The sequence below is a fragment of the Bos taurus genome, chromosome 9 (assembly GCF_002263795.3).
Source record: "Bos taurus isolate L1 Dominette 01449 registration number 42190680 breed Hereford chromosome 9, ARS-UCD2.0, whole genome shotgun sequence".
Taxonomy (NCBI): domain Eukaryota; kingdom Metazoa; phylum Chordata; class Mammalia; order Artiodactyla; family Bovidae; genus Bos; species Bos taurus.
In genome coordinates, this window is record NC_037336.1 from 13,073,844 (window position 1) to 13,101,419 (window position 27,576).

At 41.7% G+C, this 27,576-nt stretch overlaps 1 protein-coding gene and 1 long non-coding RNA gene across 13 annotated transcripts in view; one reads left to right on the forward strand and one right to left on the reverse strand.

Moving 5' to 3' along the window:
- The first annotated feature begins 571 nt into the window (after window positions 1-571).
- Window positions 572-27,576, forward strand: part of LOC104972958 (uncharacterized) — a 35,816-nt gene continuing 8,811 nt past the window's right edge. The window contains exons 1-3 of one of the 3 annotated variants that reach the window (XR_808621.3): window positions 572-1,274; window positions 7,160-7,273; window positions 7,677-9,081. This is a non-coding gene — a long non-coding RNA (uncharacterized lncRNA). Of the gene's footprint in view, window positions 1,275-7,159; window positions 7,274-7,676; window positions 9,082-14,361; window positions 18,045-27,576 lie in introns of those variants that run through there. The other 2 variants (XR_808622.4, XR_009495956.1) reach the window with 2 other exon arrangements.
- The window catches only part of SLC17A5 (solute carrier family 17 member 5), a 75,995-nt gene continuing 60,259 nt past the window's right edge, over window positions 11,841-27,576 (reverse strand). For 8 of the 10 annotated variants that reach the window (XM_059889747.1, XM_059889745.1, XM_010808342.4 and 5 more), the window contains 2 exons: window positions 23,734-23,824; window positions 11,841-13,208 (listed from right to left, as the gene is read on the reverse strand). In XM_059889747.1, coding sequence (XP_059745730.1) covers window positions 13,071-13,208; window positions 23,734-23,824 — 229 coding nt within the window. In that variant the 3' untranslated portion in view covers window positions 11,841-13,070. The remainder of the gene's footprint in view (window positions 13,209-23,733; window positions 23,825-27,576) is intronic. The other 2 variants (NM_001205974.1, XM_059889748.1) reach the window with 2 other exon arrangements.

Genomic DNA, 27,576 nt, shown 5'->3' on the forward strand with positions numbered 1-27,576 from the left:
ATTCTTCCTAATTTTTTTCCATTATGGTTTATCACAGGGTAATGAATATAGTTTCCTGTGCTATAAGGTAGGAGGACCTTGTTGCTTATCCATTCTATATACACCAGTTTGTATCTGCTAATCCCAAACTCCCAATCCACCCCTCTCCCTCCCCTCACCCCTTTGGCAACCACCAGTCTGTTCTTCACGTGTCTTATTCTGTTTCCTAGATAGGTTCATTTGTATCATATTTTAAAATTTATTTTACTTTTTGACCCGGTGGCATGGCTTGTAGGATCCAAGTTCCCCAACCAAGGATCTAACCTGCGTCCCTTGCAGTGGAAGGAGTCCTAACAACTGGACTTCCAGGGACTATCTCACGTGTCATATTTAAGATTCCACATATAAGTGATAGCATATGGTACTTATCTTTCCCTTTCTGACTTCCTCTACTTAGTATGATAATCTCTAGTTGCATCTGAGAATTCTTGGTTTCGGATACTAAACTATAGAGAAATCTCAGAGAGGGACTCTTACATACTAGGGTATCAGAGAGGTGTTCTTGGAAGCTGGGAGGGAGATTTTAGGGGACCAAGGTATGGATTGATATGGCAACCTGGGCTTTTGGGCGGCAGGAAGCCGTCCTGGGCAGGCCACCGGGTGCTGGCCAGCGGGGGTGGAACACGGAAGAGATCCAACCCCTACTCCCCACCCCCGCCAACCCCGCCGCCCCCACCACGGCCCTTCGCCCCAAAGCGCAGCACCGCTTCTGGGGCCTCCGGCTGCTCCCGGGCTAGCGGAGCCGGGGCGCTGCGGGCCGCAGCCGCTTGGGGTGCACCGACGGCTGGGGGATGGGAAGATTTGAGCCTGGCCGCCCCGGGGCCCGGCTGGAGCTGCCCCGGGACCCTCAGAGCGCCTGCCCAGGCCAGCAACGCTTTTCTTCCTGCGCATCGGCAAGCTGGCCGAGGGCAGAAATCGGGATATGAAACATCAATTGATTTTCGACTCTTGGCGGCAGCTGCCATATTCCTCGAGAGTCACTGAGTCCCAGACAAGATACTGCATACTCCAAGCTCAACACTTTTGTAATAGACGACGGCTCCCCTCCCCGCCACCCCACCCCCACCCCCCGCCCCGAAAAGAGCTCCTCAGCACCAGGCTTCGGGCCAGCGCCCTCACCGACACCGTGTTCCCGCCGGGGGCAAGTTCTTCCTTTCGAGATCCGAGCCTACACCCTGAGCCTGGACGCTGAGGTTGTGATGTGGATTCTTGTGCCTGTTTCAGGATAGTTTTTGGTGGGTGAAGAGAGCATGAGGGTCCTGCCCACCCCCCGGGGGGAACGGGAGTAGATCTGGCGGGGGGGGGGGGGGTCTCCAGGCGTCTTTCTCCCGCCACTATGACCCTGGCTTTGGGGAATACGGTCCCACGACTACTGTGCGTTTTACGAAGTATCATCAGTGAACAGTAATCTGAAAAGTTAGTTCTGCATTTTAAGCTATAAAAGAAAAGAGTAACAGTCACTTTTTTTTTTTTTTTTTAAGCGTCCGGGGTGCCCGGAGCCCAGTTCTGAGGCCCCGCTGTGACTTTCCATTGTTGGCGCGGCCCGCGCCCGCGGGCGGCCGGGGCTGAGTCATTCCAAATTCTTCTCTTTTGTGTTTTCCCTCCGCAAGCGCGGGGATGGCTGCTGTTAAGAGTCATCTTTTTTGCTCAGACAAAAGAAATCTAGCCTTTGATGGTTCTGATTCACGAGTCAGCTAAAATATGAGTCAAACTCCAGCTTCCTGAGAGCTGGAAATATCTGCTCCGCCCCACCCTAACGGGGAGCGCCCACAGTTCTCGTTTCGCCACCCAATGGCTCAAATCTGGAGCACTTCTTTGGTGTCCAGGGCAAACCGATCTGCGCGCCGTTAAGTGGTTTTCAGGGCAGTGAAACTGCAGTGGATCCAAGCTTCTGAAGAGATGTGTGTGTGTGTGTGTGTGTGTGTGTTTGCGCGCGCGCGCACGTTTCAATAATCGGTTCTTTAAAAATATAAAACTGTTACAGTGAAACTGATGGACATTGTCCCGGGATAGGGAGCAAAGATACCTGAGCTGAATGGCAGCCTCCACGGTATCCTGTTTTGTTTTTTTTGGCAAGTAAATATGGGTCGTTTGGCATGGCCTGTGGCTGACAGGAATATCAACAAGGGCCACTTTGTAGGCCACAGAAGCCACTTTACGCCCAGGGTGAGGTGTAATGTTTAAAAGTGGTGACGCTGGTGGCGGCGGGGGGTGGGGGTTGGGGGGACGTGGAACTTTCCAGCCAAGAGCTCCAGTGCCAGCGGCTCTGAGTTTGGTGTTGGAAAGACAGGGGATCAGTTCTGGGGCTGACATGAGGTTTTGCTTTTGTTTTTTCTTTTAAAAAATGTTTTTTCCTGATTAAACAATCAATTTTTATTTTTGAAAAATTTAAATAAAAATGCTCAAAGGAGGAAAAAAAAAATTACCTGTCCAGAAATAACCTCTGTTAACATTTTGGTGTGTGTGTGTTGTTGTTGTCTTTCTATTCCTATTTTATTTAAACAAAAATGGAATTGCTATATTCAACAGAAATGAAAATAAATGCTCCCCCAAACCACCGTGTATGAATGTTCATAGTAACATTATTCCTAACTGCTAAAAAGTGGAAGGAATTCAGCTGATGACTGGATAACCAAAAAAATTATCTATCCATTTAATGGAATATTATTTGGGACTGAAAAGAATGAAATGTGTATGCATGCTGCAAAGTGGGTGAACTTTGAAAACATTATGCTAAAAAGAAGCCAGACACACAGACAGCACATTAGAGACAGAAACTAGATTAGTGGCTGGCAGGGACTGGAGCTTGGGGAGATGGAATTTCCTTTTGGGCTGATGAAATGTTTTGGAATTAAATATGTGATGGGCACACAGCTCTGTAATGTAGTAACAACTATTGAACTGTACACTTTAAAAAAGATGAATTTTATGTTGTGTGAATTGTATCTCAAAAAGCTGCTGTTAAACAAAAGTAAATGGAATCACACTCTACCTCATATTATGAACATTTCCCTAATATTCCGAAAGACTACTCTTCTGTAATATTTCTATTTTTAATTATCAAAGTAATGCACAGTTATTCTAAAAAAAAATTGAAGAATGCAGAAGAAGAGTGAACAGAAGAAAGTGAACTATTTCCCCCCCATCTTCAACACCTTCAGAGTTACTGCTTAAAAATTATTTTTATCTAATACTCTTCTGTTTATAGAACCTTAGGTTCGGGGCAAGCCCATTGTTTTTATTTTTAATTTTCTTCTCTCTAATTCTCTTTTCATTTTCCTCCCCTGTGTCACCATTCACTCTGTGATCCTTGTATGTCCTACATTATGCAAGTATCTCTGGAAAATATCACATTTTGGTATGGGTTTTTAATGTTTGGAAGTGGTTATTGTGCTATTAAGTCTTCTTATGCAACACTTTCTGAGGTCTCTGCACGTTCTTACATGATATCATTCCTCAGTAAAATTCACCACATTTTACTCATCTATTTCCCTAATGAGGCACACCTGGCTCACCTCCAGCTCTGTCGCAAGGAACAGCGTGGTGTATCCGTTCCCTTCAGGACTTGAGCAAGAATTACTCTGGTACAAATAACCTGATGTGGGGCAATGTGCTGGGGCAAAGGATATATTCTTATTTAATTTAAATGCAATCATTTTGCTTTCTGGAATGGATACACCAGTTTATAGTCCCTTCTCCCTGTGGACAGTAATTTCCACCTCCTCACATTCTTTGCCAACACTTGATGGCATCAAACTTTCTAATTTTTATTAATTTGATGGTTTGAAAGGAATATCTTAATTTGCATTTCTTTTTGTTTCTATAATTACAAGGGATTCGTTTATTTTTTAAAAAATAACCTTTGTATTTATTTCTTTTTAGAGTTATTTATTCCATTTTTGGCTGCACTGGGCCTTCGTTGCTGTTCAAGGGCTTTCTCTAGCTGCGGCGATTGGGGGCTACTCTTGGTTGCGGTGCATGGGCTTCTCATGCGGTGGCTCCTCTTGTGGAACATGGACTCTAGGGCTCCGAGGCTTCAGTAGTTGCAGCACCCAGGCTTAGTAGTTGTGTCACACTGGGGCTTGGTTGACTTCTCTGCAGCATGTGGAATCTTTCCCGACCAGGGATGGAACCTGTGTCCCCTGCATTGGCAGGAGGATTCTTATGCACTCTACCACCAGTGAAGTCTTTTACTTGTTTATTTAAAAAAATATTTATTTGTTTGGCTGTGCTGGGTTAGCTGCTGCACTCAAGATTTTTAGTTGAACGCTTAGTGCGGCATGTGGGATCTAGTTCCGACCAGGGATGGAAGTCAGGCCCCTGGCACTGGGGGCACAAAGTCTTAGCCATTGGACCACCTGGCTGGACCACTGGACCAGTCTCTACAAGGGAATTTAATCAGCTCTTCATATACTTGTTCGACGTCTTGTCTTCTATTAAGTGAATTGCCTATTCACTGCTCATTTTTCTGTTGGGTTTTCTCACTTCTTGTTGATCTGTAGGAGCTTTTTGAATATTCTAGATAGTAATCTCTTCTACAGACAAGATGTTGCAATCTCCTCTACTCCAGTATCTGTTAACTTTGATTGGTATGTTTTGCTGGGAGAAGTACTTAATGTAGTGAAGACCACTTAATTTTACTCCTAGGGACTTCCCCGGTGCATAGTAGCTAAGGCTCTATGCTTCCAGTTCGGGGGGCCCAGGTTCAATCCTTGGTCAGGAAACTAGATCTCACGTGCTGCAACTAAAGATTCTGCATGCCACAGTTAAAAAGATCCCATGTGCCTCAACTAAAACCCAGCACAACCAAAAAAAAAAAAAGATTAAAAAAAAGATAATTTTCCCCTGTTCCTAAATGCTAAAGATATTTTCCAGTATTTTTTTCTTTTCACTGTCTAATTTTATATTACTGCTATTAACAGATCTTTTCCCATGTATATATCAACACATCCATAATTTAACAAAAATATAATACGATAATGTATTATTGTATTATAATATGATAGCTCTTTTTCATATTCAAAGCTCTTTTTCATTTCATATTCATAAGCTCTTTTTCATATTCACACAAATTGTATGGACATTTTCCTATGTCTCTGTTTCAGCATGGTTACTTTTTAATGGCTGCATAGTATTCTCTTATATGAATGTACCATAACTTCTTTAACAATGTCCTTACTGATGAAAAACTGACAATACTCTAAAAAATGCTTGGTGCTTGTTCAAGTACTTTTTAAGCTAGATTACCATAGGCAGACTTTCTGGTTTAATGAATATGTTTAATTTTGACTTATTACTACTCTCCAAAAATGTTGTAATGATTTGTATTTCCATTGGCAGTGTTCAAACACAATTTGCTGTTGGAGTAGTTGTTATATTAATTAACTCTTTATTATAGGCTGGTGATGTCTCCAGTGGCGTTGCTTCTGCTGTTCTTTCAGCTCCTTTAGTCTCTAAGGCGACTCCACTGTGAGGGCACCAGTGGTGCTGTGGTCCAGGTCCCACCAGCCTCCGTTTTCATGCGTGAGCTGCGGCTTCCCTCTTTATCTTGGTTTTGCCACAGAAGGAGCAGGCGTCCTTGGTGTGCAGGCTGATTCTCTTCACTATCTTCCTGCAGGAGGCACTAGGTCAACATTATCCTGAACCGACAGTGGTCCTGGCCTTCCTGGTACAGTTAGCCATATCACCTCAAACCAGGTCCAAGCCCAGAGGGGAACCAAACATGATTTTTTAAAATTAACTTAATTTTTATTTTATATTGGAGTATGGTTGATTTACAATGTTGTGTTACTTTCAGGTGTATAGAAAAGTGATTCAGTTGTACGTATGCATATATCCATTCTTTCTCAGCTTCTTTTCCCATATAAGTTATTAAAGAATAGTGAATAGAGTTTCTTGTGCTATATTGTAGGTTCTTGTTATCTATTTTATAGTAGAGTGCATTTGTTAATCTCAAATTCCTAATTTATCCCTCCCCACCACCTTTTGAAGCCCTTTGGTAACCATGTTTATTTTCAAAGTCTGGGAGTCTGTTTCTGTTTTGTAAATAAGCTTATCTCTATCATTTTTTAAGTTCCAAATATAAGCAATATTATATGCTGTTTGTCTTTGTCTGACTTACTTCACTTAGTATGATAATTTCTAGGTCCATATATATTGCTGAAAATGGTATTATTTCATTCTTTTTATGGCTGAGTAATATTCCATTGTTGACTTCCCTGGTGGCTCAGTGGTAAAGAATCCACCTGCAGCGAAGGAAATACGGGTTTGATCTCTGGGTTGGGAAGATCCCCTGGAGAAGGAAATGGCAACCCACTCCAGTATTCTTGCCTGAGAAATCCCATGGACAGAGGAGTCCTATGGTCTGTGGGGTCACAAAAGAGTCAGTCATGACTTACCAACTAAATGACAACAAAAACAATATTCCACTGTATATATGTACAATATCTTTTTTATCCATTCTTCTGTTGATGGACATTTAGATTGCTTCCATGTCTTGGTTATTGTATACAGTGCTGCAATGAACATTGGGGGGCACGTATCTTTTCAAATTATGGTTTATTCCAGATATATGACCAGGAATAGGATTGCTGAATCATTTGGTAGCTCTATTTTCAGTTTTTTAAGGAGCCTCCATATTGTTTTTCATAGTGGCTGTACCAATTTGCATTCCCACCAACAGTTTAAGAGAGTTCTGTTTTCTCCACACCCTCTCCACACTTAATGCTTGTAAACTTTTTCATGATGGCCATTCTGACTGGTGTGAGGTGACACCTCATTGTAGTTTTGATTTGCATTTCTCTCATAATTAGTGATGTTGAGCACTTTTCCATGTGCTTTTTAACCACCTATGTGTCCTCTTTGGAGAAATATCTATTTAGATCTTCAGCCCATTTTTTGACTGGCTTGTTTGTTTTTCTGATAGTGAGCTGCATGAGTTGTTTATACAAAATATACATTTTGGAGATAAATCCCCTATTGATTTCTTCATTTGCAAATACATTCTCCCATACTGAGGATTGTGTTTTCATTTTGTTCATGGTTTCCTTTGCTGTGCAAAAGCTTTTAAGTTTAATTAGGTCCCATTTGCTTATTTTTGTTTTTATTTTCATTATTCTAGGAGGTGAACTTGGGCAAACTCTGGGAGATGGTGAGGGACTGGGATGCCTGGTGAGGTGTATTCCACGGGGTCGCAAAGAGTCGGACACCACTGGGCGACTGAACAACAAAGGAGGTGGGTTCAGAAAGATATTGCTGTGATTTATGTCAGAGACTCTTCTGCGTATGTTTTCCTCTAAGAGTATTATAGTCTTTGGTCTTACATTTAGGTCTTTAATACATTTTGAGTTTATTTTTGTATACGGTCTTAGAGAATGTTCTAATTTCATTCTTTATATGTAACTGTCTAGTTTTCCCAGCACCACTTATTGAAGAAACTTCAATATTCTTCAATATTATTCTTGTCTCCTATGTTGTAGATTAATTGAGAATATGTGTATGGGTTTATTTTGGGGCTTCCTATTCTGTCCCATTGATCTATAAGTCCGTCTTTGTGCCAATACCCTACTGCTTTAGCTTAATAGTATAGTCTGAAGTCAGGGAGCCTGATTTCTCAAGTTTCTGTTTTTCTTTCTCAGGATTGCTTTGAGCTCCTCAGACATGGACAGCGGGCTCTAACCACCACCCATCATTGCTGATAGCAGGAATAGTAGTTGCAGAGTCACTGTCGATGTCCTTGGCTCCTCTGTTCCTTCCCCTTTTTAAATGTTTTCTATTTCAGGAATAGAAATAATGAATTTTTTTTTTTCCATAGAAGCAACTGAATCATATCAACATACTTAGGTTTGTAGAAAACATTAAAAAGATTCATAGTGCTATAGAATAAACATAGAATAACTACACATTCCCTAATATCATACATGGAGCTGAGATAGTGATACAAAATTCCCAACTCAGTGTAATAGTTTGAGTCAGTGGGCTTATTTGGTTGAAGCTGGCACGGGGAGCCAAGATTGCTGGTGGGGTTCCTGTAAGCTGCAAAGATCTCTCCATTAACAGAGCATGTATCTTGGATCCCAGCTTTAAGTCTTGTTGCCTGCATATTTGGCTGTATATCTGTGGATACTAAGCGAGGTAATCTATGTGACAGTGAAATACACATACTGTCACCTATCGTATGCTGATGTAGCTGATGACGATCAAAAAGAGACCTCTGTGAATGCCCTGCCGCTAATGACAAAACAACTCAAAGCACAGCAGCTTTGTTGCGGGGGGGGAAAAAAGTGTATTATCATACATGTTGGGCTTCACAGGTGGTGCTAGTGGTAAAGAATCTGCCTGTCAATGCAGGAGACACAAGAGACACCAGTTCGATCTCAGGGTCAGGAAGATCCCCTTGAAGTGGGTACGGCAACCCATTCCAGTATTCTTGTCTGGAGAATCTCCATGGACAGAGAAGCCTGGCGGGCTACAGTCCTTAGGGTCGCAGAGTCAGATACGATGGAAGTGACTTAGCATGCACACACATCATAAATATTGTATAGGTAATTTATACAATATACCGATTGAAATTTCCTCTGACAGCATCCCAATACTTTTCACAAACAGTTCTTGAGCATTAAAAGGCTGTATATCCTATCTCGATCACTGTTAATCTCAACCAAGCTTCTGTGGGAAGCTCAAGTTTCAGGCTGTGGAGTGAAGGTGAAACTGTGAAATACTCAAAGTGAAGGGCTATCAATGGCTCTAATGCAACATGAGGCCAGTATGCACTTGATCCCCCAGAGGCAGTGACCCTCGAAGGGCTAGCATATTTCAGTGGTTTCTGCTGAAGACAGCGTGACAGGAAGAGACTTAACACAATATTTAGGACAGAAGGAGGATTCCCTGTCCCAAGCGCAGCCTATCCCTGCAGGGAGACTGTGTGAGAGGAAAGCGGTCACTTGACTACTTTTCTAGCTCAGCTGTGCAATCGTGGCTCCTCACCGAAAAGCACAGGACTGGCAGGGCAGGACGTCAGCTTCCTCCTCCCCCTACGCCAAGGTAAAGTGAAAGTAAGCTGGCACTCGGAAAACTACTAGTGTTCTTCCTCATCAAGGCACACGGAAAAGGGTGGCAGGAAAAGGGATTACATTTCATTTGGTTTCAGTACTTCCTGTACTCAAGGCTTGCCATAGCAGAGCTCCAAGAAATTACTTTCTTTGTTACCCTCTTAAAGCACAAACTTTTATAACTGGCTTTCCTTATGGTTGCTCTAAAAGACAGAGGCATCTGAAAAGGCGTTGTGATCCACTTTACATTTCTATGAAAAAGATTATTTATTTTTAAAACGGAAATTAGACGTTCACCTCATATCTAGTCATCTGAGGCAGTAACATGCTTTTCCTGAGAGGAAGAGGAAGTAGGTCGCTTCCTATAGGGCTCTTCCTGCCTTTAACTTTAAAAACTTGACCACTATTTTTCTGTTGGGGCAATTTTATTTAACAGTGATAAACTTCCCTCAGAGAAATCATTTACTTTGCAATAGGATCTAAATTCAAACATCTCTGATTTCTTGAAAATGAAACAAAGGCTGAAGTAGGAAGGACATTACAATGGTTAACACAAACTGCTGACTCCAGCGTTGCCTCCGTTTCTTTCGTAACTCGGCTTCCCGAGGTCAGCTGGCATGCTTGTTTGCCCTGGATTTGATTGTTAGGTGGATAGTGACAATCTCCATAGAAGGTTTCCAAGGCCGGACCCCATGAAGGAAAAGGTTTGATAAATCAGGATGTGAACTTCATGGGAGAAGGCGTTTGCTTTTTTCACACTGTATTGCTCAGCACCTGATGAATGTGTGGAAAATACTTGCTGTATAGCTGGGAGGAGAATTACTTTGCCTATATCGGACTGAGCTATTCTCAAATACTTTCAAAACCATTCACCAATGACTGCCACTTATAACTTACTTTGAGGTTAGCATATCCTTTCTGCATTTATTCAGTTTCTTTTTTGAGAAGAAAACAGTCTATTGAAAAAGTAATATATGAGTTAAAAAAAATCAATACCTGTAATAAAGGCTTATTTACTAAGTATTCGTTACGCAACTAAAATGTTGCTGTTCAATCTCCCCAGCTCTTTGTGACCCCGTTGGTCTGCAGCATACTGGGTAAAGGAATTGTTGGGTGGGCAGAGGGAAGTGGGGTGGGAGTGTTTCACCCTGTGGGGGCATCCTAGTCTGGGAGGTGGGATGTACTTGGACTAATAACCCAGTACAGGTGGGAAGTCAGGCAGAAGAGGTTCAGACTAAAGGCAGTGAGATTACTTATCTATTCCAGGTGGAAACAAAAGCTGCAAAGATCCATTTGAGAGCTAGCCAAAGAGATTTAAAAAATTCCAGAGTCTTAAAAAGACTAGAATGGAAAATACAGGTGGTTAATTATAAACAGGGTTGAGGGTGAGGTGGGAGATGAGGGAGGAGGAAGACAACAACAAATGACTTCAAGCCCGAGCCTCAGTGACAGGGACATGAAACTCTTAACAGGAGTGAAGATCATGATGGGAACAGTTGTTTATTGGGGGAACGGGGTGAGGGAGTGAGGCTGGATTAAAACTTCTCAGGTGAAGTGAAGACAGCTCACTGGGGATGTCCATTAGGTAGTGGAAAGCCTGGTGGGGATTACACAGTAGCTTGAGTAACAGATGTCTTGTTTTTTAAGTGATATTTTTATGTGACTAGGTTATACTGTCACGTTTCAAAAGGTGAAAATGAATCTCCTTTCCACCTCCCCCACCCCATAGACCATTTTTTCTCTACAGGAGGAACTGCTGTTTCCAGTCTCTTGAGTATCGCTCTAGAAATATTCCATATATATGTGTGTATATATCTATATCTATCTGAAAGTGAAAAGTGAAAGTGTTAATTGCTCAGTTGTGTTTGACTCTTTGGGACCCCCTGGACTGTAGGCCCGCCAGCCTCCTCTGGCCATGGGATTCTCCAGGCAAGAATACTGGATTGGGTTGCCATTTCCTTCTCCAGGGGATCTTTCTGACCCAGGGATTGAACCCAGGTCTCTTGCATCGCAGGCAGATTCTTTACTATCTGAGCCCCCAGGGAAGCCCTATCTACCTATTATCTATCTATTATTGTGACGAGCAGCACTGCTTGCAGGATCTTAGTTCCCTAACCAAGGACTGAACCCCAGCCCCTGGCGGTGAAAGCACTGAGTTCTAACCACTGGACCATTTTTATGTCCCTGGGAGAGTTTCGTATTTTTTAAAATATTTATTTATTTGGCCAGGTCTTAGTTGGGGCACACCGGATCTTTGATCTTTGCTGGGATATGTGGGATCTAGTTCCCTGAGTAGGGATCGAACTCTGGCCCCTAGCATTGTGAGTGCAGAGTCTTAGTCACTAGAACACCAGAGAAGTCCCTGGTATTTTTGCTTTTTAAAGGCTAGAGAAGGCTTTTGTGTGTCTTTGAGACAGAAGGGAAAGAACAAGAAGAGAGGTCGAGACTGAGGAAGCAAATTAAAGAGGAATTACTGAAGCAAGGTCTAGTGGAAGTGGAGAAGATATAACCACTGATGTAAGCATATGTTTTAGTGGGAAGAGTGGACCCTTTTGAGAGCAGGAAGGACAGGCTGATGGCCGTAGGGGTTTGTGATGCTGCATCACTCAGAGGACCAAGTATCCTGCCCAGGTGGTGGTAGAGATGCATGCAGAGGTCGACCAGTGATTTGAGGAAGATGGCAGAAAAGATGTAAAATAGCCACTGTGGATACTAGAAGATATCATAGAACTGTCAGATCCCCCAAAAAAGTCATTCTGAAAAGGTTTATTTTGATTTATAAAAGAAATATCACCATAGCAACTTAAAGCTATTTACAGATTTAAAAATTAATTTACAGAATGTATACACATCATATTACATTAAATAGCTTTAGTTAAAACATTACAGGTAGTGTTGAACATACACAATGAAACATACATCAAGTTCTTAAATCACATAAATGCCCTCGAAGCATGCTCAAAACCACTGGAAGATGGTCCAGGAAAAACTGGAAAAATAAGATTTCAGAAATCAACACTAAAGATGATTACACCACCGGTTGCAGGTTATGTGGAAGTAGAAGTCACTTTAACCTTGAAGTGCAACCAGATACTTAGGTGTAAGACAGAAAAAAATGTTTTTCTTCATTTTATATTTTAATTATTCTGGTGTAGCTCCTAGAACACAGGACTTGAAGATTTATACTCTGATCCATGTGAAGGTAGGATCATCAAGGATGATGTTATATGTGGCTAATTAGGCATCACACTTTCTTTTGCAGATTACATGCGCTGGGAAGGGAAGGGAGAGGGTGCATGGAAATCATGACTGTGGATCGAGTTGTCCCTGTTGGCTCAGGGCTTCATCTACACATTAACAGCCCCAGGGGAAGAATACCATCCAAAGCCTTGGCACTGACCCTGGTCTTGGATGCTGCCTAAGTGCTGGGCACTGTCCCTGAAGCCAGAGAGGGGACGTGTGGCAGCTGCCTGGGCATGCTTCCCTCAGTGAAGTTGCCGGGCTGAATGATACAGTGGCTGCCAGCTACGTCAAGAGGCTAAAGTTTGAGACCTATGTGTCAGGGATTGCTGATGACAAATAATTTTTTGAGGAAGGTGTACAAAAACAGATGTTTAACAAGACCTGAGAATTATTATCCACCTTAATTAAGCAAAGGTATAGAAGGGTCTATTTCAGCTCATCTCTTTAGGTACGGTCTTATAAGTAAATAGAACTCCCCTATTGCGGGTTGCCTGACTTGCAGTCAGGTATGTGACCCTGAATTATAAGTTCCAGCAAACAGGTTAATAATAATTAAAAATAGCTAATTTTGCTTATATGGCAACTAGTGACATTTCATGATTACAAGCCTTACAAATCTAATACAGTATAATTTTTTCTTGTATATAGATTGCTTACACATTAAAATATCAAAGGCACTTTTAGGTTACATGATAAACAAAGATACATTAATAGAGACAGGATTATTTATTGGTTCCTTCAGTTTCTGTGTCCTCGGTGATCACTGATAGCCCAGTTTTGCACTTCACCTTTGGCGAATAGTGTGAAGAAAATGGCACCAAATACATTGATAGCAGCAGCGATGCAGAAAACAGTTTGCCATTCTCCAATAGTGTTCTGCAGAGAAAGAGAGAAAAAGATGCAAATGCAAAAATATCTTGTTTGTAGTTCACTTTTAAAAAAAGGTGGTGCCTCAACACTGTTGTGACATAGCAGTAGCATTACTGGTAAAACCTGGACAACACAAATGTCCATCAACAGTCAACTTGTGGCGTATGTATTCAATGGAATACTACACAGCAATGAGAATGAATGACCCACAACAACATAGATACAGCTCACAAAATGTTAAGCAAAAGAAGCCGGACACAAAAGAGTAGTGAGTGATTCTACTGATATAAAGCCAATCAGACAAAGCTAATCTATGGTGTTAAGAAGTCAGGATAGTGGTTCCTCTTGGTGGGGATGAAAGAGATAGGAAGGGCTACCTGGCCACTGTGCAAGGGAGATAACGTTCTGTTTCTTGACTGGGTGGGTGCGGGTTATGTGGATGTTTTAACTTTGTGAAAATTCGTCCTACTATGTACTTAGGATCTGTGCATTTTAAAAATGCATGTTATACTTCAAGAAAAAATTTACTAAAAATAAAACATTGGTATGTCCTCGAATCATGTGTTACTAGGAAAGTATTAGTATTATGCCAGCACATCACCTCCTAAGTTCTCACGTGGAATGTGTTAGGGGCAGATCAAGTAAGGATGAGTTAAGACGGACTTTGAAGTTCAAGTTTGAGACCTGGCTTGAAAGATCCTGCAGGGCTCTTGCAAGTGAAAATGAAGTCGATCATTCGTGTCCGACTCTTTGCGACCCCATGGACTGTAGCCTACCAGGCTCCTCTGTCCATGGGATTTTCCAGGCAATAGTACTGGAGTGGATTGCCATTTCCTTCTCCAGGGGATCTTCCCAACCCAGGGGTTGAACCCAGGTCTCCCGCATTGTAGACAGATGCTTTACCGTCTGAGCCACCAGGGAAGTTGCAGGGCTCTTGAATGGCACACAATACATGACGTGGATGGGATTTGTCAGTGAGAGATCAAAAAGATACAGTGTGTAATCCAGTACAAAAATATCCAGAAGTCTAATCATTATGAATTATGACATTTTTGCACAATAAAAATAATTTATGTAAAAAATATCCAGTAGTTATCTAAATCTCTGGGTCATGTGACTATCTTTAATAACTTTTTTTTTTGGATTTTCACATTTTCAGTGTAACCGGGGGCTACATTTGCAGCACTTAGAAAAGAAAAACAAAACAAACAGCAGAACTAGCAATGAGGAAGAAAAAGGAAACCAGGAAGTTGGAAGCTGGCATGAAATGATTTATTTAGGAAAAAAGGAAAAAGAAAGGAGCACTCTGTGGTTAATTATGCTTATTTGAGATAGCTCAACATTCAGAAAATGAAGATCATGGCATCTGGTCCCATCACTTCATGGCAAATAGATGGGGAAACAGTGGAAATAGTGTCAGACTTTATTTTTTGGGGCTCCAAAATCACTGCAGGTGGTGACTGTAGCCATGAAATTAAAAGACGCTTACTCCTTGGAAGAAAAGTTATGACCAACCTAAATAGCATATTGAAAAGCAGAGACATTACTTTGCCTACAAAGTTCTTTCTAGTCAAGGCTATGGTTTTTCCTGTGGTCCTGTATGGATGTGAGAGTTGGACTGTGAAGAAAGCTGAGCACCGAAGAATTGATGCTTTTGAACTGTGGTGTTGGAGAAGACTCTTGAGAATCCCTTGAACTGCAAGGAGATCCAACCAGTCCATTCTGAAGGAGATCAGTCCTGGGATTTCTTTGGAAGGGATTATGCTAGAGCTGAAATTCCAGTACTTTGGCCACCTTACGCGAAGAGTTGACTCATTGGAAAAGACTCTGATGCTGGGAGGGATTGGGGGCAGGAGGAGAAGGGGACGACAGAGGATGAGATGGCTGTATGGCATCACTGACTCGATGGACGTGAGTCTGAGTGAACTCCAGGAGTTGTTGATGGACAGGGAGGCCTGGCATGCTGCAATTCATGGGGTCGAAAAGAGTCGGACACGACTGAGTAACTGAACTGAACTGAATTGAGATTAATGTATTTTGGTGAAAAAAATCTTAGAACTGCTGCTTAAATTTTAGGGACTATTTAGATATGGTTGCTAACAATGTGTTATCATCCTAGGGTAGAAGTCGGTCAATAATTATAGTTATAAATCAGAGAGACAGGTTTAAGACAGTTTCTTAGGATTCCAAGACAAAGCTTCTCTGTGTGTGATCTACAGGATGAAATAACACTTCAGTGTTATCTGGAGGCAATGGGTGACTTAAAATCAATCAATAGTATCAGAAATTCACAAAGCTCCTAGTTTGCCTCTTAACAAAAAAATTCCACCAGTTTTTCAAGAATACTGTTTTGTCTGTAACAAAATTGAACCTCAGGCACGCTTTGACCTTTTATTTCATTCTTCTTCTTCTTAATTTTTGGCCATGTCACACAGCTTGTGGGATCTCAGCTTGCGGACTGAACCTGAGCCACAGCAGTGAGTGCCAAATCCTAAGCACGGACTTCCAGGGAACTTCCTGTTTCATTATTTATTTATGTTCTGACTCATTCCACAAAATTTTGGTGGTTGTGCAGTAAACTTTAATTGTAAGTAATTACAATTGTAAAGGCAAATGTGCTTTTCCTTTAAAAAAAAAAAATAATGGCCTTTTGAACTTCCCTGGTGGCACAGTGGGTGAGAATCTGCCAGCCAATGCAGAGGACACAGGTTCGATCCCTGGTCCAGGAAGATTCCACATACTGTGGAGCAACTAAACCTCTGGGTCACAACTACCAGACTGGGTCCGAGCTCTAGAGCCCTGGAACCACAGCTGCTGAGCCTAGGTGCTGCGACTACTGAACTCGTACCTACAGCAAGAAGAGAAGCCACTGCAATGAGAAGCCCATACAACACAATAAAGAGTAGCTCCTGCCTGCCACAACTAGCAAAAACCCATGCACAGCGATGAAGACCCAGTACAACCAAAAATATATAAAAGTATAAAAAAAATAGTAAATTACAAGAATGGCCTTCTAATAATATTAAACAAATGCTAAAACAACATATCTGAAATCCAGTTCATTTCCACTTTACAAACATTCAAGACTTGAATTCAGGAGTCTGTATCTTCCCAGCAGAAGTGCCAGGACTATTGAGAATGTATGGAATTACTCATGGTAGTGTGTAAGCTAACCTAAGCTGACTTAGGTTCTTGTGTTGCCACAATGCTCCAGGAAGATAAGGCTAAACATCTGTGACCTGATCATGCTGAGACGTTTCAACATTCCTTTCCATTAAGTGAGAGAAAAGCATAACAAGGAGGCACTGATTCACTTGAGTAAGGAATTAGAAATGGTAGAGAGCGCCACCTGCAGTGAACACAAGAGTATTTGGTAATAAGACAATTTGTAGGCATAGCCTGAAAATCCTAAGGATTGGATAGTGTTAATTTCATCACAGAGACAGAAAATTAAGTCTATTTATAGAGATTTAAATAAGCCTCTTTTTTTTTTTTTTTTTGCAGTCAGTAAATAAGCCTCTTGAAGAATCCAATTTCACTAGTCCTTTAGTTTTTCTTAAACAGTAAACTAGAGTTTGAAAGGGCCTTTGAGGTTGCTGAATTTGGTTTTTTATACAACTCAGAGTCCCTGCTTAGTGATCTGGCCTCAGGCGGCCATCTGGCTTCAGGGCAGACCAGCCCCGGGTCCATGGTATTTCCGGGGCAGTGCCTGGGCCCTGGGGGGGTGGGAGGGGCCCCTCCCACACCCTGGCTCACCCCTCCAGGCTCCGTCCCCACAAACTGGCTGTTCCCTTCTCTGTACCCAAAGCACTCTACACACATTTTTTTCTGCCTTCGTCACACTGTACATACAACCTTCAAATAATGAGAATTTGCAATTTTGCCTTCGAATCCTTTGTATCTGTCACACAAATAAGCACTCAAGAAGTGCCAGTTGACATAGGGAATTGATTACTGGCTAGATTGATCTTTCCCCTTTTGATTCCCCCTCTTCTCCTCCTGGCCGCCTCTATCTCCCTCCTACCTATTCTCTTCTCCATGTAACTCTGTGAACCTCTCTGGGTGTCCCTCACTGTGGAGAATCTTTTCACCATTAACCTAGATGTTTTATTATTGGTGCTGTATGGATGGAGAAGTCTTGAGGCTACTGTAAGAATAAGACTGAAAACCAGAGGCAGGAGGCTTAAGTCCAAAACCTGAGAACTCCAGAGAACTCCTGACTCCAGGGAATATTAATCGATAAGAGCTCATCCAAAAGCCTCCATACCTACACTGAAACCAAGCACCACCCAAGAGCCAACAACTTCCAGACCAAGACATACCATGCAAATTCTCCAGCAATGCAGGAACATAGCCCTGAGCTTCAATATATAGGCTGCTCAAAGTCACACCAAACCCATAGACATCTCAAAACTCACTATTGGACACTTCATTGCACTCCAGAGAGAAGAAATCCAGCTTCACCCACCAGAACACCAACGCAAGCTTCCCAAACCAGGAAACCTTGACAAGCCACTTGTCCAGCCCCACCCACAGGGAGTAACCTCCACAATAAAGAGGAACCACAAACTGCCAGAATACAGAAAGGCCACCCCAAACACAGCAATCTAAACAAGATGAAAAGGCAGAGAAATAATCAGCAGGTAAAGCTCAGTTCAGTCGCTCAGTCGTTTCCGACTCTTTGCGACCCCATGAATCGCAGCACGCCAGGCCTCCCTGTCCATCAACAACTCCCAGAGTTTACTCAAACTCATGTTCATTGAGTCGGTGATGCCATCCAGCCATCTCATCCTCTGTCGTCTCCTCCTCCTCCTGCCTGCAATCCCTCCCAGCATCAGAGTCTTTTCCAATGAGTCAACTCTTCGAATGAGGCGGCCAAAGCACTGGAGTTTCAGCTTTAGCATCAGTCCTTCCAATGAACACCCAGGACTGATCTCCTTTAGAATGGACTGGTTGGATCTCCTTGCAGTCCAAGGGACTCTCAAGAGTCTTCTCCAACACCACAGCTCAAAAGCATCAATTCTTCGGTGCTCAGCTTTCTCCACAGTCCAACTCTCACATCCACACATGACCACAAGGACTCTTTAATATCCATAAATCAATCAGTGTAATATACCACATTAACAAATTGAAAGATAAAAACCATATAATTATCTCAATAGATGCAGAGAAAGCCTTTGACAAAATTCAACATCCATTTATGATAAAAACCCTCCAGAAAGCAGGATTAGAAGGAAAATACCTCAACATAATAAAAGCTATATATGACAAACCCACAGCCAACATTATCCTCAATGGTGAAAAACTGAAAGCATTTCCCCTAAAGTCAGGAACAAGACAAGTGTGCCCACTCTCACCACTACTATTCAACACAATTTTGGAAGTTTTAGCCACAGCAATCAGAGAAGAAAAAGAAATAAAAGGAATCCAGATTGGAAAATAAGAAGTAAAACTTTAACTGTTTGCAGATGACATGATCCTCTACATAGAAAACCCTAAAGACTCCACCAGAAAATTACTAGAGCTAATCAATGAATACAGTAAAGTTGCAGGATATAAAATTAACACACAGAAATCCCTTGCATTCCTATACACTAACAATGAGAAAACAGAGAAATTAAGGAAACAATTCCATTCACCATTGCAACGAAAAGAATAAAATACATAGGAATATACCTACCTAAAGAAACAAAAGACCTATATATAGAAAACTATGAAACACTGATGAAAGAAATCAAAGAGGACACAAATAGATGGAGAAATATACCATGCTCATGGATTGGAAGAATCAATATAGTGAAAATGAGTATACTACCCAAAGCAACCTATAGATTCAATTCAATCCCTATTAAGCTACCAGTGGTATTTTTCAGAGAACTAGAACAAATAATTTCACAATTTGTATAGAAATACAAAAACCTCGAATAGCCAAAGCAATCTTGAGAAAGAAGAATGGAACTGGACGAATCAACCTGCTTGACTTCAGGCTATACTACAAACCTACAGTCATCAAGACAGTATGGTGCTGGCACAAAGACAGAAATATAGATCAATGGAACAAAATAGAAAGCCCAGAGATAAATCCATGCACCTATGGACACGTTATTTCTGACAAAGGAGGCAAGAATATACAATGGAGAAAAGACAATCTCTTTAACAAGTGGTGCTGGGAAAACTGGTCAACCAGTTGTAAAAGAATGAAACTAGAACATTTTCTAACACCATATACACACAAAAAATTTTAAATGGATTAAAAATCTAAACGTAAGACCAGAAACTATAAAACTCCCAGAGGAAAACATAGGCAAAACACTCTCTGACATAAATCACAGCAGGATCCTCTATGACCCACCTCCCAGAGTAATGGAAATAAAAGCAAAAATAAACAAATGGGACCTAATCAAACTTAAAAGCTTTTGCACAATGAAGGCAACTATAAGCAAGGTGAAAAGACAGCCTTCGGGATGGGAGAAAATAATAGCAAAGGAAGCAACTCACAAAGAATTAATCTCAAAAATATACAAGGAACTCCTGCAGCTCAATTCCAGAAAAATAAATGACCCAATCAAAAAGTGGGCCAAAGAACTAAACAGACATTTCTCCAAAGAAGACATACAGATGGCTAACAAACACATGAAAAGATGCTCAACATCTCTCATTATCAGAGAAATGCGAATCAAAACCACAATGAGGTACCATCTCACGCAGGTCAGAATGGCTGCTATCCAAAAGTCCACAAACAATAAATGCTGGAGACGGTGTGGAGAAAAGGGAACCCTCTTACACTGTTGGTGGGAATGAAAACTAGTACAGCCACTACGGAGAACAGTGTGGAGATTCCTTAAAAAACTGGAAATAGAATTTGCCATATGACCCAGCAATCCCACTGTTGGGCATACACACCGAGGAAACCAGAATTGAAAGAGACACGTGTACCCCAATGTTCATCACAGCACTGTTTATAATATCCAGGACATGGAAGCAACCTAGATGTCCACTGGCAGACGAATGGATACGAAAGCTGTGATACATATACACAATGGAATATTATTCAGCCATTAAAAAGAGTACATTTGAATCAGTTCTAATGAGGTGGATGAAACTGGAGCCTATTATATAGAGTGAAGTAAGTCAGAAAGAAAAACACCAATACAGTATACTAACACATATATATGGAATTTAGAAAGATGGTAATGATAACCTTATATGCAAGACAGCAAAAGAGACACAGATGTATAGAACAGTCTTCTGGACTCTGTGGGAGAAGGTGAGGGTGGGATGATTAGGGAGAATGGGGTTGAAACGTATATTATTATATGTGAAACAGATTGCCAGTCCAGGTTCGATGCATGAGACAAGGTGCTCAGGGCTGGTACATTGGGATGACCCAGAGGGATGGGATGGGGAAGGAGGTGGGAGGGGGGTTCAGGATGGGGGACACATGTAAACCCATGGCTGATTCATGTCAATGTATGGCCAAAACCACTACAATATTGTAAAGTAATTAGCCTCCATTTAAAATAAATAAATTAAAAAAATAAAAAATAAAATAGAAGAGAGGAAGAAAACAAGAAGTGCCAGTTGAATATACATTTGACTGTTTCAGGGCTCACTAATTCACGGTGGTGGTGGTTTAGTTGCTAAGTCATGTCTGACTCTTTTTTTGAAATTTACTTATTTTGGCCTTGCTAGGTCTTTGTTGCTGCAGGGCTCTCTCCAGTTGGCGAGCGGGGGCTACACTCTAGATGCAGGCTTCTCGTTGTGGTGGCTTCTCTTGTTGTGGAGCACAGGTTCCAGGTGCGTGGACTTGAGTAGCTATGGTGCACTGGCTGAGTTGCTCCGCAGCATGTGGGACTGTCCCAGACCAGGGATCAAACCCATGTCTCCTGCACTGGCAGGTGGGCTCTTTACCACTGGGCCACCAGGGAAGCCCTGTGTCTGACTCTTGCAACCTGATGGACTGTAATACACCAGGCTCCTCTGTCCACGGTCCTTCCCAGGCAAGAATACTGGAATGGGTTGCCATTTTCCTTCTCTAGGAGATCTTCCCAACCCAGGGATTGAACCTGTGTCTCCTGCATTGCAGGTAGATTATTTACTGCTGAGCCACCAGGGAAGCCCACTAAGTCATAGGGCAGCCCATTCCACACAGTAAAAGCTTTAAACAGAAAATTTGCTATTTATCTCCTCCTAACTTCTTTCTCAGAGAAGGCAATGGCAACCCACTCCAGTACTCTTGCCTGGAAAATCCCAAGGATGGAGGAGCCTGGTAGGCTGCAGTCCATGGGGTCGCTAAGAGTCAGACACGACTGAGTGACTTCACTTTCACTTTTCACTTTCATGTATTGGAGGAGGAAATGGCAACCCACTCCAGTGTTCTTGCCTGGAGAATCCCAGGGACGGCAGGGCCTGGTGGGCTGCCGTTTATGGGGTCACACAGAGTCGGACACAACTGAAGCAGCTTAGCAGCAGCAGCAGCAGCAACTTCTTTCTATCTGCTTTTGTGGAACTCTTGAGAGAAGTCACCATCTTTTGAATATGTGAAGACATCTATGCATGCCTGCTAAGTCACTTCAGTTGTGTCTGACTCTTTGTGACCCCATGGACTGTATGTAGCCTGCCAGGTTCCTCTGTTCATGGGATTCTCCAGTCAAGAATACTGGAATGAGTTGCCACACCCTCCTCCAGGGGATTTTCCCGACTCGGGGATTGAACCTGTGTCTCCTGCACTGCAGGCGGATTCTGTACCATTGAGTCACCAGGGAAGCCCAAAGACATCTATACATTTGCTAAATCTTCTGTTTTTCTAAACGTTCTTGATAATTTCAACTGTTTTTGTTCATTCGCACATGATTTCCTGATATCTTTGTGGTTCCACTTCTTGAATAATTCTACACTGCCAAATTTATTTGTTCAAACCAAAGACACAAGTCATGTATCTGCTCTAATATCACAACTCTTAAGGAGTTGCACGGGTTCAGTTACAAGATCTTCATTGTTCTATTGTTCTGTCTAAAATTCAGAGTGTTCTTTGAAATATACTTTCCCACCTACTAAGGCATTTAGCTTTTCATTGCTGTAAATAACTGCACAAGAATAGGCATTCAGCATTTTCAGTTTAGTTCAGTTCAGTCACTCAGTCGTGTCTGACTCTTTGCGACTCCATGAATTGCAGCACGCCAGGCCTCCCTGTCCATCACCAACTCCCGGAGTTCACTCAGACTCACGTCCACTGAGTCAGTGATGCCATCCAGCCATCTCATCCTCTGTCGTCCCCTTCTCCTCCTGCCCCCAATCCCTCCCAGCATCAGAGTCTTTGCCAATGAGTCAACTCTTCCCATGAGGTGGCCAAAGTACTAGAATTTCAGCTTTAGCATCAGTCTTTCCAAAGAACACCCAGGACTGATCTCCTTCAGAATGGACTGGTTGGATCTCCTTGCAGTCCAAGGGACTCTCAAGAGTCTTCTCCAACACCACAGCTCAAAAGCATCAACTCTTCGGTGCTCAGCTTTCTTCACAGTCCAACTTTCACATCCATACATGACCACTGGAAAAACCATAGCCTTGACTAGATGGACCTTTGTAGGCAAAGTAATGTCTCTGCTTTTGAATAGGCTATCTAAGTTGGTCATAACTTTCCTTCCAAGGAGTATGCGTCTTTTAATTTCATGGCTGCAATCACCATCTGCAGTGATTTTGGAGCCCCCCAAAATAAAGTCTGACACTGTTTCCACTGTTTCCCCATCTATTTGCCATGAAGTGATGGGACCAGATGCCATGATCTTCATTTTCTGAATGTTGAGCTTTAACCCAACTTTTTCACTCTCCTCTTTCACTTTCATCAAGAGGTTTTTTAATTCCTCTTCACTTTCTGCCATAAGGGTGGTGTCATCTGCATATCTGAGGTTATTGATATTTCTCCCGGCAATCTTGATTCCAGCTTGTGCTTCTTCCAGCCCAGCATTTCTCATGATGTACTCTGCATATAAGTTAAATAAGCAGGGTGACAATATACAGCCTTGACGTACTCCTTTTCCTATTTGGAACCAGTCTGTTGTTTCGTGGCCAGTTCTAGCTGTTGCTTCCTGATCTGCATATAGGTTTCTCAAGAGGCAGGTCAGGTGGTCTGGTATTCCCATCTCTTTCAGAATTTTCCACAGTTTCTTGTGATCCACGTGGTCAAAGGCTTTGGCATAGCAGAAATAGATGTTTTTCTGGAACTCTCTTCCTTTTTCCATGATCCAGCGGATCTTGACAATTTGATCTCTGGTTCCTCTGCCTTTTCTAAAACCAGCTTAAACATCTGGAAGTTCACGGTTCATGTATTGCTGAAGCCTTGCTTGGAGAATTTTGAGCATTACTTTACTAGCGTGTGAGATGAGTGCAATTGTGCAGTAGTTTGAGCATTCTTTGGCATTGCCTTTCTTTGGGATTCAGCATTTCACCCTTAATTAAATATACTCGATATAGATGTGCAGTTTCAAATGAACTGTTTAGACCTTTTTGGTTTATAAGTAAGTTATCTACTTACCTCAGGAGTAAGACTTCTAGCAATAATGGGCCCAATCATTCCAGGAATAGTGGCAAAGGTATTTGTGATGCCCAGGAGAATACCAGCATACCTGCAGAGACATTTTCATAGAGGTTTATTAATGTGTTACACAGTTTTTTTGGGGGGAGGGTGGGAATTGAACTTGTCTGTACTCCCTGCAATGGAAGTGCAGAATCTTAACCACTGAACCACCAGGCAATTCCCTGTGTTACACAATTAAGTAGCTTCTGTCCATAGATAACTACATTCCTATGCTGTACTCTTGTGAAATTTTATGTCTAAATGCAATGTCTTACTGAAATAGGACTAAATAGTTAGCTGCTGAAAACCTTGTATTTCAATAGTTCTAACATCATATAGAGGAACACAGCCATTGAAATGATCTCTTTTACAGTGAAATGGAGACATGCTGAGATATGATTTTCATACAAGATGGTGTCTAGATAGGAAGCTTCATGTATCTTAAAACTTTTTAAGTTAAAAAAAGAATTTATTTCCCGATTACAAAATTTATGTCATTGTTAAAAATTTTAAATAAGAAAAATACTATGAAGAAAGTAAGATTACTTATAATCCTTCTATGCAGAGACAATCAACAGTAAAATTTTGGTAAATATCCTTTTTCCTGTATATATTTTAATATATCTAATAACATAACAATATATTATTATAGAAATGAGATATCAAGCACAGTTTCACAACTTATTTGTTGAACTTATTACATATCTTCCTGTAGCTAAATCCCTGCATATTGTCCCAGAAATTGATAAACTGAGTTTATAAATACTGTGTGTATATGACAAAAATGCCTATTGATAAAAATTCTTTTCAGAATCTTTATTGTCCTCAAAGCTGGTACTTCATGTTTTAAGAGGTAATCATTCTCTAATTCAAGTTTGCTAATTTTGACCCCATAGTCTCCCTGAAAACTCATGTTTTATTCTCCTTTATTATTTCCAGTGCAACATATATGCTAATTCAATATATGCTGACCAGAGAAATGGTGTGTGACCCGCAGTTGGTCAGGTCCCACGCCTGGTCCTATGGGGCTCTGGCTGCACTGGCTGCTGGAGCTTTGTCCCCTGGAGACAAAGGGACAAAGTACCTTCTCCTGGGACTTGATTCTGAAGGATTATACAGTATGTAACATTTTGGATTACATGCTAGGGTTGCTGAACAGTATTCTAAGTTGTGTGTATTAAAGGAAAAACTTGGGATTTTGTCTTGCAGATGGCCCTACAACTCTAAATTTTGTAGACTGAGGCATCATTTGATATAGTCCTATGTGGCTCAGATGGTAAAGCGTCTGCCTGCAATGTGGGAGACCTGGGTTTGATCCCTGGGTTGAAAAGATCCTCTGGAGAAGGAAATGGCAATCGACTCTAGTTCTCTTGCTTGGAAAATCCCATGGACAGAGGAGCGTGGTAGGGTACAGTCCATGGGGTTGCAAAGGGTCAGACATGACTGAGAGAGTTCACTTTCACTTAATCTCCCCTGTATTTCCTGTACACTGGTAGTATCTATGGGCTTCTTTGGTGGCTCAGATGGTAAAGAATCTGCTTGCAGTGCAGGAGACCCAGGTTCAATCCCTGGGTCAGAAAGATTCCCTGGAGAAGGGAATGGCAGGCAACCCACTGCAGTACTCTTGCCTGGAGAATTCCATGGACAGAGGAGCCTGGCAGACTACAGTCCATAGGGTCGTGGCAGACTACAGACTTGAGATCCTAGAGGGTTCACTATATTTAGGTTTGATATTTTTAGCATGAAAACTCAATGGTGGTGGTAGAGTTAAAAATTAGTTAATCAAGTAAATTAAGTTGTTTTTTATAAAAGTCACCTGTGCTGTGTGCAGTGCTTAGTCACTCAGTCGTGTCTGACTCTTTGCGACCTCATGGACTGTAGCCCGCCAGCCTCCTCTGTCCATGGGGATTCTCCAGGTAAGAATACTGGAGTGGGTTGATAGGCCCTTCTCCAGGGGATCTTCCCAACCCAGTGATCGAACCCAGGTCTCCCACATTGCAAATGGATTCTTTACTATCTGAGCCACAAGGGAAGCCCACGAATACTGGAGTGGATAGCCTATCCCTTCTCCAGGGGATCTTTCCCACCCAGGACTTGAAATGGAGTCTCCTGCATTGCAGGTGGATTCTTTACCAGCTGAGCTACCAGGGAAGCCCAAAAGCCACCAAGTTATATACAAAGGCCAATTAGAGACTTTCAACTTTTTAATGAGATAATCAGTGATATTATAAAATAAAATTGTGGTCAAAATTAAAGAAGCTTGGTATTAATTAGACCATAAAGTATTATTGTGGGATGATACTGTTTCCGTTAGGTTTAGGATCCTCAGTACCTCGGTTGCAGACCGCTGATCTGAAATTCCTTGCCCCATTTTAGACGTGGAAAAGTGCCTGCTACGGACAGAATTGTGTCCTCCCCCAACCCACACTTCCAATGTGACTATATTTGGAGACAGGGCTTTTAAGAAGTAATTGAGGTTAAATGAGGTCATAAAGATAGGCTCCCAACCTAATAGGCTTGGTGGCCTTACCAGGAAAGGATGAAAGGCAGATTGCTCTCTCTGTTTCTGTGAGCTCCTATCGAGGAGAGGCCGCATGAGGACATAGTGAGAAGGTGACTGTCTGCAAACCAGGAGGGCAGCCCTCACCAGAACGCAACCCAGCAGGCACCCTGACCTCAGACTTCTAGCCTCCAGAATTGTGAGAAGATCAATTTCTGTTTTTCAAGCTACTCAGCCACATGGTGTTTTTATGGCATCCTGAGTTGATCGACACAGTGCCTAAATAAAATATCCTGCTGAACCCAATTCAGTTATCTGGAAACATCACAAATTTTTATATTGAAAACTGATTACACAGTGTGCAACAACAAACGAAAGAGCTCAGAGCTTTTTGGCTTATGCCCTTTAGGGAGCAGATCTTAAATTAACCAAGCTTGGCAGAACTTGTCCTTTTTTTTTTTTTTTTTAAAGCATTAACACCTTGGCAGTAGGAGGAACTGACTGCAGTGTTGCCAGGCCTTTTCAGTGACAGATATTAAGTGCAGATGAATGTTGTGAAATTCTAAATGTCAGCACCAAGAAGCTCATTCAAGTACTTATATTACACTGGGCAAGAAAGGCCATGAAAGATTGATGAGAGCCTGGGGGAAAGAAATTGTTGTATGGACTCAGTCTGGATTCTGTGCTACTGGAGTCTTAGAATTCTGTGGGATTAATAGTTAAAAATCTATTCAAATCCTTTGAAATCTGAGTAACAAAATTATCCATAGAAAATATATATTTTAGTCCACAGAAGAAAAGGCTTAAAAAATACCATGTCAACATATATTTACATGCTAACAGGACTGATTGCCTGTTGAAAAACCTTATGCCAGGCAGGGTTCTAAGTAGTTTTTATATCTTATCCCACTTTAACAGTAAAATGAACCCCAAGAGGAAGGTTATCTTTACTCTATAGATAAGAAAGAAATAAAGACCATAAAATGTTACTCAATTTGTCTGGTTCCAAATCAGTACTTAATATTGGAATGTTATAATCTAAATGCTGGGGCTTGTAGCAAAAAATTAAGCATGAGAAAACTGATCTTTCCTACATTCTGAATTCAGTGATGACTGTTTTCAATAAGGCATTGTTACAGATATATAAAATATCCATTAACAGAGGAATGGATAAAGAAGATGTGGTACAAAAAAAAAACAAAAACAAAAAAAAGAAGATGTGGTACATATGTTTAATGGAATATTACTCAACCATAAAAAAGAAAGAAATAATGCCATTGTAGGGCATTATGGATGGGCAT